Raw genomic sequence first — 12,606 nt, 5'->3', positions numbered from 1 at the left:
AGAACTTGGAATAAAATGGCAATATGTCCAAGAATGATTTCAATTCCGTTGCGTTTGAGGGTTCTGGCGCAGCCGTATTTGCTTTACCTTTTGATCCCAGAGGCTGGATTCCGGCTGCAGATATCCGAAGGTACCGAAATTCCCTTTGAAAAAACTTGCATTTTTCCTCTTGAAGAGTTACATTGGGGGCCTGAAACCGCTGGAGTACTTGTTCTAGCCGCTCGCGACAGTCCGACGTGATGGTACCTCCAATGATTACATAATCAATGTAACATCCTACGTGAGGAATACCACTGAGAATTCTGTCCATGGGCGACTGGAATACTGCCGGAGCGCTTGCCGCACTTGTTGTCAGCATCCGCCATGGTCCCGGGAAGCCACTTGCGTCGATCCCATCCTCGTCGCCATGTGTTGGGAACTACGTGTGGACGGGGACGCGCCCAGGCACGCAGCGTGACGAGCAAGAAGACCAGCGGGCTCCGGAACAAAGAATGCTTTATTCGGAACAGCGCGTGCTTCTTATACACTTTGGCCGTTGCTTATCCGCTTCTGATAATAAACAATGAACGACGCCTGTCGGCGCTATCACACCTATGCCTTGTCTGATTGTCCAGATTGATTTGTCTGTTCGTCTTCGTTCCATTTACTAGGCTTTGAAAGCTTACGTGTTATTGCAGTTTGTCGGCGCGACTACGCAATAATTTTTCTCAGTGGGTATGTGCCACAGTTTATGAGGCCATCATCATCAACAGCAAGCAAGCCTCGTCTCTCGTTTTTCCGGTTGATGATCTATTGTCTTAAGTGTTGAAAGTGTGGTTGCTTGGGCTGTGGAACAACCTGTGAAGTCGTTCGGCTTGCACCATTATGTCCGCGAAAGTAAGCTGGCATCTGTTATTCAACTCGTTTCTAACACCAGGGTTATAGCAGGCGTTCCATCTCAAAAGAGGCTACTAATCCACTCTGAGCTTGGAGAAGATTGAGCGGTTTGTCTCTCGCCTTCACGTTTCTTTTCAAGGCCGTTGGACTGTACCAAACCGTTGGCACTCTTTTCCTCGTTAAGCACAGTATCAGCTTCCGCTTATCCTGTTTCCGTGCCTTTCGGCTACACTTGCCCCACAAGGTGAATAAGTTTATTGCGGGTGACCGGCAAGTGAAACGATATAAAGGAGCGAGCGTGTGGCTCCTTGGCAAAGACGTCCTAGCAGACGGATCACAACTGATGTCCATCCTATATGCACCAATCGGCAGCATTTATCATTCTAACGTCATGTAAATGACTTGGCCAGCGTCGAGAACTGTGAGGAATGGAAAGCTGAAGTTGGAAAGGGGGCGCGATCGTTTATTTCTTTATTACCAGAGATTTTTTTCGAGGTCTGTACACCAATATTGAGTTAACATCACCCAATATTAAGGTGGCCTTAATGTGTACTTAGTGCACATATACTGAACCGAAAGCGGGGTGGATTAGCATTCCTTCAGTTCGCTGCCAATGCCGTTGAGTAACATGCGGCAGTCGAGCCGTTTGTGTCGAGACATCTGTGCGGTCCTGAACCTAATAGCATCTGTAGATATTGTTGATATTTGGTATCCTCAAGCGGAAATATTTTTTGTTAGCTGATCATTTATGTCGTACTCAGGAAAAAAAATTAGCTGCGGCTGCCCAAATATACTCATGATAATAAATTCTGAATTCGAGAGTAACAAGCGGCGCAACGTGTAAGTGCCCCGCTTGCAAAACGTGCGCCGCAAGGGCAAAACTACGGCTGGCCTTGTAGTTTTGCGCTTGTTTCCATCCACATGGTATTCTCAGGATATTGATAATTAACTGGGAAAAAAGATGAAGGTTTAACATAAGTGATTGTAAGCTTACAAGTCTACGTGTTTGGTATTCTTTCTACAGAAGGATGACGACGCCAACCAGACAGGTCAGAAAGCTGCTGGACCTAGCAATGCTCCTGCCGCTTCGCCAACGAGGCATAACCGGCGGAAATCAAGAAGAAGCGATGTAGCTTCTCCGGACGAGAATCCCAGAACCGGAAAAAAACGTGCCAGCCTCCATGGCTTCAAGAAGCAAAAGCGAGATGGTGCTCTCTCCACAGGGAGCTCGTTACTTCAGGAACGGAGGAGGCGCAAGTCATCAGGGAGAAACCGTTCAAAAGCGGCTTGCGTCGCCGGGCAAAATCCGCACAGAGAAGAAGCGCCTGTCGAAGAGTTATCCGAAGCGGCACTGGCCCTGCACGATGAGGACGCAGATGTCATCGCGGATAGAGACGAAAAACGCGCCGATAGTTCTGCGAAATTCATCCCGAACGTTAGCGACAACGGCCACACCCAAGTGCGATACGCAGTAGCCGACATAACGGCAAGCTTTTCCCCGATATCTTCTGACTTACGAGTAATACGTGCCTCCACAACAGGTGTGCGCAGCCCCGAGCCACTCTTGGTAGCCACAAGTATATTTTCAGCGGACGGGCAAGCAAAAGATATCTTTCCCGCAACAAGCCCCATTATGTCACCTTTAATACAAGCAGATTCCCTCGAAAAGGCCGTCAGTGAAGAAATCTCTTCTCGCAGACAGCGCATTCACCGTTCGCGACAAGTTTCTAATGCCTACAGGAGCAACCCCGCGGAATCCAAGTACGATGCTGGGCACAGTGGAAAGAATCCGGTGTCCGTGCAGCGTGGTATATCGAGAAAACGCTTTGATGTTCCGAGTCATTTGGGAGCGAAACGCATGCAAAGCGCTGCAACCAGCCCTAGGAAATCTTTTCACCGTGTTGAACCCAATGAAGATGCAAATATGGCAGGCCTTTCTATTACTGCCAGCGTAGGAAGAATAATGGCCAAAGGGGTTACCTTGAATGAACAAGAACGCCCTCCTGGAACCAACCAGAAGGAAACATTGCTGCCTAAACCACCTGGTTCTCAAGTTGCTAGAGACGTCAATAAATATTCTTTCGTGCACTCAGGTGTTCAACCAGAGGAAACGGAAGCTAAGGAAAGAGACCTTACTGATCAGATAACTGAAGGGCACCAATTTCACCGTTTAAACGTGCTGCGTGAAACTTACCGGGCACATAGTTCGCCACCGGTGATTGACGAGCAACACTCGTTTGGTAGGGAGGCACATCATGAAGTTACAGAGCGGCCATTTATGGACCTCTCACCAATACTAAACCAAGAACTTGCTCCTGATCAGAGTGCTTGCCCACGAGTGGCTGTGACCGCTCTAACTGAACACATGGCCCGCGCGAAGGAAAACGACCACCCTCAGAAACTGGACGGCTGCTCCCAGAGCAAGCAGCGAATCTCTGAGTACAAGGTCAGGGATCCGGCAATGGAACGTGACAGGCTGAGTGCGGCAGGAAAAAAAGGGGATCTGCCATCCCCCCTACCAACTAGGACAAGGACACGATGCCACGGGAAAAGGAGAGCGGACCCAGGCGCTCTGCTCAACCATGACGGCAGGTCCCGAGGGAATATCGATGTGAGTGAGAATGGAGCTTTTCCTTGTCCTCGACATGCAAGTAAGGAGAATAGACTGGACAAGTTGGGGATTACTCATGTTTAAGGTTAGCGTGTAACTCTTACAAGCACGGAGAGAAAAAACAAATTGACCGGACGAAGCACTGTCCAGTCATTCAGTGTATTTTATTGTTTCATGCGTAAGTTTTCAAAATTTTAATGCTACTCTTCAGAGAGGTCATTAGCAGCAAGGTTCAGTCTAGACATCGCGAGAAAAGCGACGACTAACTAGCGAGACGGAAATACATGCAGAACTAAAATCAGTTAGGACAGTCCCTTATTTATTCCTTGCTTTGGAGCTGAACCGTGCTCCTTCAAGGGAAACAAAAATATAGCGCCTTTTCTGCCTCAGAATTACTCTCTGTATCTCTTTTTATACCTCAAAACAATTACTTCCGCGCCAGGTACATTTCTTTATCGCTAACGTTTACAATAAGGGTGCACACACAGCAATCAACAGATTTCCTTATATAAGCTGCTTCAAATATTTCTTTCTATTTATGCGAAATACATTCTTTGCCTACTTCAGGCACTTTGGTCCGTCCGTCCGTCCGTCCGTCCGTCTCCGTCCGTCCGTCCGTCCGTCCGTCCGTCCGTCCGTCCGTCCGTCCGTCCGTCCGTCCGTCTGTCTGTCTGTCTGTCTGTCTGTCTGTCTGTCTGTCTGTCTGTCTGTCTGTCTGTCTGTCTGTCTGTCTGTCTGTCTGTCTGTCTGTCTGTCTGTCTGTCTGTCTGTCTGTCTGTCTGTCTGTCTGTCTGTCTGTCTGTCTGTCTGTCTGTCTGTCTGTCTGTCTGTCTGTCTGTCTGTCTGTCTGTCTGTCTGTCTGTCTGTCTGTCTGTCTGTCTGTCTGTCTGTCTGTCTGTCTGTCTGTCTGTCTGTCTGTCTGTCTGTCTGTCTGTCTGTCTGTCTGTCTGTCTGTCTGTCTGTCTGTCTGTCTGTCTGTCTGTCTGTCTGTCTGTCTGTCTGTCTGTCTGTCTGTCTGTCTGTCTGTCTGTCTGTCTGTCTGTCTGTCTGTCTGTCTGTCTGTCTGTCTGTCTGTCTGTCTGTCTGTCTGTCTGTCTGTCTGTCTGTCTGTCTGTCTGTCTGTCTGTCTGTCTGTCTGTCTGTCTGTCTGTCTGTCTGTCTGTCTGTCTGTCTGTCTGTCTGTCTGTCTGTCTGTCTGTCTGTCTGTCTGTCTGTCTGTCTGTCTGTCTGTCTGTCTGTCTGTCTGTCTGTCTGTCTGTCTGTCTGTCTGTCTGTCTGTCTGTCTGTCTGTCTGTCTGTCTGTCTGTCTGTCTGTCTGTCTGTCTGTCTGTCTGTCTGTCTGTCTGTCTGTCTGTCTGTCTGTCTGTCTGTCTGTCTGTCTGTCTGTCTGTCTGTCTGTCTGTCTGTCTGTCTGTCTGTCTGTCTGTCTGTCTGTCTGTCTGTCTGTCTGTCTGTCTGTCTGTCTGTCTGTCTGTCTGTCTGTCTGTCTGTCTGTCTGTCTTACAGGCGTGAAAGTCTTGTCAAATTTGAGTATGTGCCGCCAGCAGCAGTGGGGCAGTGGGTAAGACAAAAAAGAAAGAAGGCATTCGCCTAGCAGTAACTGAACTTCGGCTGGCGTTCAGGACCGTCGGTGCGTCCCAACAACTTATTTATTTATTTATTTATTTATTTATTTATTTATTTATTTATTTATTTATTTATTTATTTATTTATTCGGTATACCTACATCGCCAGTACGGCATTATCGTAGGCGGGTTAAAATACAGGTGGTCGCAATGGAAACATATTCAGCAACTTCAAAAGAATACATCAGCAAATACAACATACTTTAAGCACTGAAATTCGCTAAAGCGGAATAGAAACTAACAAAGTACAAAACAGAGTGAGTGACAAACTAACTAACAAAACAGAAAAAAGTAACGTATGTGCAGAGATGAATAACATAACAATCACAGAATATGGCTCTCAATAGCATTTTCAAAACTAGAAGCTGCCATCACTTCATTAATTCCAATCGATAATGGTGTTACGAAAAAATGAATACTTAAACACATTGGTATGGCACTGATAAGCTCTAATTTTGTTAGCGTGGTCTTTCCTAGATGAAACGTAATTCGGCTCCTTGACGAACAGTGTTTTGTCGATACCAGTTTTACTTTTATATATATTATACAGGAATTTCAATCTTAGGATTTTCCTGCGTGAAGAAAGAGTTCTAATAAAAAAATCCTCTCTACAAAGAAAAAAATAAATAAAAAATAATAAAAAAAAATAGAAATAATAAAAATAAATTCTCTCTACCAAGAGAGTGGTATAACAGAGTAACAGAGTAACAGAGTGGTGGAGGTGCAGGGTACACGACGTCGGCATACTACGGAGTCGCAGCCACTTGACTTCGCCGGAGCCGCCGTCTAGCCGGTCTCTCGCCGACAACGGTCATCATGCCACAGAACGGAGGACCAGACCCGGAGCCAGTTGCAACCCGCAAAAGTCAACGCCAGCTGCCGCCGCACACGATTACATGGAACCAGGCTCATTCGTGGGAAGAACGGGAGAAGACGTGTGCGAGTGGCCGATATAACCACTGGAACTCGGTCACAAAGCTTGACAACGTCGTCTTATATTTGAGAGAAACCGCACTGATGTAGTTCGAGAATGACGAAGAGTTCTTAACAACATGGGAGTTCTTTGTTAACGAAATAGGAAAATATTTTTGCGCCTCGAACTCGGATGGCAAAAAGAAACGTGCGGAGAGAACCCTGGGCAAAAGTGCTCAAACTCCGATAGAGACATGCACTACCTATATAGAAGTACTCAAGTTGTGCAAGATCACAAACGCGCGGATGTCTGAGGAAGACCGAGTCGTATATCTTCTGAAAGGCATCGCAGAAGGCGTTTAAAATTTTCTGATAGCTACAGATGACCTCACGTCCGTCTCAGATGTCTTGCGTCACTGCCGTACACTTGAGACGTTCAGACGAGTCGTATTGCGCCCAAATTTGGACGACTGGTAAACGTGACAACTGTCGTCAGCGTCGATATGAGTCCGTCCACTGCCCTTGCCTCTACTATTCTGGAAATAGTACGCGAAGAACTGCGGCGACACAATGAACTAGTGTGAAACACAGTTCAACTACCGCCTGTGTACGCAGTATATCACTTAGCCCCCGGAGCACCATGCGCTACTTTGCAACCGTCTGTGTGTGTCATGGACGTCGATGTGGCTCAGACGACGTGGCCATATTCAGAGACGTATCCGTCAAAACAGCGATATGGGCAACGTTTTCACCCCAGCCTTGATGCACAGAGGCAAACGGCTCCTGATCAGCGTACTGAGGCGCCGTACCAAGTTCCATGATCTGCCAGCCGAACGCTTTGAGCGGCATTTCGTCGAGCGTCCTCTGCCGTTGTACTACTACAACTGTGGTATCGAATGCCACGTGGCCCCCAACGGCGCCAGCCGCTGAGGTACGACCGATCAGTAATATCTCACCAGTAAAGCCGAGACCACACGTACGCTTGCGGACGCGCGTAAGCTCGCGTCCGCGCGCCTAGCGCCTGCGGCGCCTCGCGAGTAATGGCGGTTTGCATCCTAAAAGACGCGCGACAGCGCGCGCTCACTGGGCTCACTCACAGACGCCCTGGTAGGCACCGCTTCGTACTTTGTTATTGACAGTGTTTCAAAATGCTTCAATTTATATAAACGTAATTGTAAAATTTTTATACCTGTTAGAGCAGCGTAAAAAGGAAGGAACCACTTTCTTGCATGATATAAAACTGCTTCACCGAGAGAGGAACGCTTCGCGCCGTAGCTGCATAGCTGGGGCCGAATCTTATAACGGTTCGGAATACGAACCGTTCGCTTCGTCGCTTACGTCACTATATGTGCCACTCCCAAGCCGGCGGTGGAAGAAGGGGAGGACGCGACCAATAGATGAGAGGGTGCCACCTCTAAAGCGTACGTCATTATATGACGAGCTAATCGAGGAATTGCAGAATGTTTCCGCTTGCTAAATAAATGTAAAATATAAATTTAATATTTTACGCCAAGTTCTGAAGTATAAACGTGTGGTGCCGGGCGTTTACGCAATTCAGAAGTAATTTATTAATGTCATTCTTTTTTATTCTCAGCCGACAGGCGGTATCGCAAGCGTAAATGAGTTGGCAGAGCGCTGCGCTATGTCGTCTGCTACCAGGAGCTCGCAGGATGCACGCAACAGGAACGCACTGCCGGCACTTCTCAAGTAGCGAGCGCGACAAAACCATGAACTGTTTCTTAGGGACACCTTTACTAGCCGACTATATCAATTTTCGATCTTTTTTCGCCCTTCGTCATCGGCTCGGACATGACTCGCTCGCAGCCGCGCTGCCGCTGTCCCTGCGATAAGCCCCACGGCGCGTCGCGTGATAAAAGCAATAGAACTTGAAATCGAACATTACGATACACGGGCCCTGCATTGCTTGCGCGAAGTCAAATCGAACAAGTGTGGTGCTGACGGTGCGCGCTGTGCCGTAAAATTGAGTAACAAAGTGCGGCACTCGCGAACCAAAGAAAAAAAAGGCAGCCAAATAAGAGATCTCCACAATATCTTCCCGTCCTGACTGTATAGTTTTATCAGCCGAACGATGGAAGTGCTGAACCAGCCTAGGTTGAACCCTTCTGACTGCTGAACGGCGATCTGCAAGCTATTCACGCTGGCGATAGCACTGAGAATTCGATCTCACCATGCAAATATCTCCTTGGCATTGGCTTTGAAGCTGAGGTCACGGGAAAGCTGACCCAGCCCTTCAACCGGCCAACACAGTAATTGCGAGAGCAACTTTATGGACGGTGTCGGCAGCAGAGATCTAGGTCATTCCAATGAATGCTTCACGTCCGACCGACCTCTGGGAGCTGCAGGCCAGTGGCGATGAACAGCAGCGCGCAATATTCCTTCCTCTGCGTGGAATGGCCACTCGTACGCTTGCACCTGAGTCCCCTACATTTGATAGCGTAGCCTGCAAAAGGTTTACTTAGAAAGCCAGCAAGGGCGGTGCAACTCATTATCCGTCACTTCTTCGAACGCGTATCGCGCTTCCAGCCGTGGTCGACACCGAAAGAGGAACGCCACGCTGACGACGAAGGCAAGTAATAGCCTCCGAAGCAACCAACGCACGCGCGCGCGACGTCCGCGTGTCTCCGGAGTCGCGCGACCGGCGCGCGCGGCCAGGGTCACAAGCCAAAGCCAAGCCACAGCAACGGAACCCAAAGCGGACTACCCCTTCGCCGGTTCCTACGACCGGTTCGCTTTGAAGATGATTGACAGATGCTTGAGGTTGTCATAAATTGCGGTACCGCCCCGTTGCCTCTGCCGACCTGTGACGTAATCAAAATTTTGGCCAATCAGGTGAGGCCAAAGAAACGGTTCCCCAAGCGAACCGTTATAAGATTTGGCCCCTGGACGCGCCTACGCGAGTCAACCGAAGCGCTCGATAACAGAGCGGCGCTGTTTCCCGAGATCGCGCCGCGTTTCGACGCGTACGAGCCATGCCGCACCACCTGCGCATGCGTGGGCGTGTGAACGTGAGCTTGCGCGCGTCCGCAAGCGTACGTGTGGTCTGGGCTTAACGCGTTGCCCGTGCGTTCACATATCCAGGATGTGTGTCCAACGAGATCTTGGAAACGCTGCGAAACCGTTCACTGGCCTCCGATCGTAGCTTAATATCACCGCCTGCCTCTCGCGTAGGCCGGTCACCGTCTACCCGGCGCCGCTACCCGTCGCCTTCATCGGAAAACTAGTCAATAGGACCATTGGACGTGAGGCTGCTGGACAGTCTTCCAATATGAGAGAAATGCCTACGCCAATTCGCATACTGAAAAATAAGGTATGGGTAGGTGCAGATGGCGTCAAAACAGTGGCCTTAGTGGGCACTGGAGCAACCATTTCCTTAATGAGTTACGCTTTGAAATGCCTGCTAGGACGAAAATTGGTGTTTTCATGGGACCGCGCCGATGTGTTTCGTAGAGTTGATGGAGAACTATTGTACTCTCTAGGTGTGTGCAGTGCAGCAGTTAGCTTGGGTTGTGAAACTTTTAAGGTGGAGTTCGTAGTTTTACCTGATGCTACACATGACCTAATTCTGGGCCTCAATTTTCTGAAGCTTTGTGGTGCCAATGTTGATTGCCGAACGGGAGAAATTACTGTAGATTTCAGCTTTCCGGCCGTATTTGGGGAACACCCGCCGTGTTACGATAGTGGCCTTTGTGTGTCTGCAGATACCGTTGTACCACCGTTGTCTGCCAAATGTGCCCCAGTCACCTGCTCTCCTGCAACTGACAGGACATCTGACGCTACCGTAAAGGCCGTTCACCTTAGTTGCATTAAGAAGAATGTTCTAGTGCCCTATTGTACGCTGTCGGTTATCGACGGGCATGCTGTGTTATAGACGATAAATTGCTCCAATGAACGCACAATGCTACCGTGGGGTCTGAAACTTGCAGCTATTCGTGAACATCATGTATTGGCGCCCGCCATCCTTGCAGAAGCCCCCGAAGCCAAGGATAAGTTCCATTCTGATGCATGTGCCACGTACACTTCCATGATGGCTATGATAAACAAATCGCTCAGTACTAACCAACGTCAGGAACTGGAAAATATTCTACGGAAACACTTAGCAGTGCTCAACTTTTGCCACAAGAGGCTCCACCATCCTTTCCCCCTTCTCGTGTACAGCATCGTACAGACACGGGATCTCTCCAGCCTCTGTGACAAAAGCCATACCCGGTGTCACCTTCGGAGCGCAAGGTGATCGATGATCAAGTCCGTGACATGTTAAAGAAAAATATTATCCAAGTGCCGAGTAGTCCGTGGGCAGCCCCAGTAATTCTAGTCAAAAAGAAAGATGCACATGGTGATTTTTCGTTGATTACCGCCGCCTCAAAGCCGTTACCAACAAGGACGTATACCATTTGCCCCGGATCGATGATGCTATAGGTTGCCTTTCTTCGGCCTGATACTTTTCGAGTGCAGACTTGCGGTCCGGATACGGGCGGATTTCGATGCACAAGGCAGACAAGGAAAAACAGCATTAGTTACACCAGGGGCCCTATAACGTAAACCAATTCCAAACTTTTCTATTCCAATTCTGCAATCAGCCTTCTGCGATTGGTTGAAAATGTTTTTGGACCACACCCACTTCTCCTGTCTGTCACGCGATGTCACGAAAACCGCAATAACTCAACATCTGATAAGACGAGCACATACTGATTATACATGATTTGACAGAACGAAAGATAAATAGTTATATCTGATTCAACGCCTCTTCGCCATTAGCCCTCGGCTTTTGGACAAAAGTTCCGGGCTGCACCCACTTCACCTGCCTGTGACGCGATGTCACAAAACCGCAAAAACTCACCGCGTCATAGGGACGTGTGCGCGTCAAAGATGCATTAATATGCCGAACAAAACAGAATTTTCTTTTGAATAGCCGCAGGCTGCCCAGTTCCGAAAGGAATAAAAGATGGCTGCCGCCGATCGCTCAGGCACTGGCTACTCGCACCTGCTGGAGACCATGGATTTATTTGCGTGTAATGAAACTTGCGTGGCCGTGTAACGTTTTCGAGCCATTTCGGAACGTTTATGACCTTGTTCTGCAAACTATTCGTTGCTGAGGATCCGTTTTAGCATAATTTTTAAGCTTCCGTTGCATGCGGCCGCGATCGTCAGCGAGCCACTGAGAGCTATGTAAGGGAAAGTGGACCAATCGCAGACGCCGGCCCCACCCTCTTAATCCGGTGTTTGCGCAGGAATTGTATTCGAGGGGAAAGGTCCTGATCTATCCAAACCTTTAAATTCAAATTGTTTAGCTTGTAGGAATTAGCCAGAATACTGCATTGTCTTTTAGTGTAGAAACTTCCCTATGACTGACCGGTGCTGTCCTTGCCTGTGAGATCCCATGTGATGTGCACGTTCAATATCCGTTACCTCGAGGCCAAAGTGATCTCTGCAGAAGCTTTCAATGAAAACTTGAGGCGCCTAGTAGTCTTCTTTCTTTGCCTCGGGCAAGCCTATAAATATCAAACTTTTTCTGCACATGCGATTGTTGATGTCATCGACGAGTTCAACTATGTTAGGTTCAGAATCCCACCTATCAGAAAGAGATGAAAGATCGCTTTTGATGTCACCGGCACCTCTTTTTACTTCAGATAACGCTGTGACATTTCCCAAATTATCGTATAGCAAAGCTTCCACTTTCGAAAGCGATTCCTAAGGTCAGTTATTACTAATAAAATGTCCTTCATCTTACTGCTGATTTATTTTTGAAATTTTCGACGCGCGAGTCGGTATCCCTTAGGGCATCAAGAACCTTGTCTATCTTGTCAGGGTCGGGATCGACTTCGATGTCACCGCAGCAGATTAGGAGATGAACCGCATAAAACATAAGATCAATCAGTCGCCCTCACGGGCACCATCTAGCAAATGAACGAGCAGGTGCATGAAAACGAAGCCTTTCACTACTGCTACACCGTAGTCGTTGGCTATGGCTACCTATCCGCGCTCGATATGTGGCAATTTCAGCACCCACACTGTACACATATTTTTTTTCTGTTTACAGAATACTGCAGGCCAACTTCTGACCCAGGCAGCAGGGAATACGTTCATACAGTAATGTAATTAAATAAGTTCAAAAGAAAAGAAGTGCATATGAAATATGAAATACATTGAATCATATGAGGTACATTGAAGGATGATATAAATACATAAAAAACACATTCTACAAGCATACAATGCAAGGGATTGAATTGAAAGGAGAGAAATATTTACAGCACCAGTTTACACAGTTGACACAGTTTTTTTTTCGTGCTACCAGGCATGAAAGTACTCATGTGGTCACACGTTTATTTGATCATAGGCACTGAGTTTGGCATTTTCAGCGTGCACTGAGGTAAAGGTTACAACGATATGAACCTGCACTCACCCATAAAAGGCAGAAGAACGATGTTTAGCGCTTTTCACAAACGCTGGAAATCCCAACGAAGCACAATCCACAGGGCGAGCGATTTTGTTGAGCGCTTCATGGACAACTTTCCGCGTGGTTTGAAGTGAGTAGTCTGCATGTGTTATCTGGATGATGTGTTT

At 48.0% G+C, this 12,606-nt stretch overlaps 1 protein-coding gene across 5 annotated transcripts in view; it reads left to right on the top strand.

The window, feature by feature from the left end:
* Window positions 1–738: 738 nt before the first annotated feature.
* LOC135908158 (cholinesterase-like) overlaps window positions 739–12,606 on the top strand; it is an 828,064-nt gene continuing 816,196 nt past the window's right edge. For all 5 annotated transcript variants that reach the window (XR_011511619.1, XR_011511618.1, XM_070532652.1 and 2 more), the window contains exons 1-2: window positions 739–876; window positions 1,901–3,487. Coding sequence is in view for 3 of the 5 variants with exons in the window: in XM_070532652.1 (XP_070388753.1) it covers window positions 865–876; window positions 1,901–3,487 (1,599 nt within the window). In the remaining 2 variants the exon portion in view is untranslated. The remainder of the gene's footprint in view (window positions 877–1,900; window positions 3,488–12,606) is intronic.

Source organism: Dermacentor albipictus, chromosome 1, assembly GCF_038994185.2.
Source record: "Dermacentor albipictus isolate Rhodes 1998 colony chromosome 1, USDA_Dalb.pri_finalv2, whole genome shotgun sequence".
Taxonomy (NCBI): Eukaryota; Metazoa; Arthropoda; class Arachnida; order Ixodida; family Ixodidae; genus Dermacentor; species Dermacentor albipictus.
Note: the sequence above shows the minus strand (reverse complement) of the source record. Positions and strands in the feature narration are given on the sequence as shown.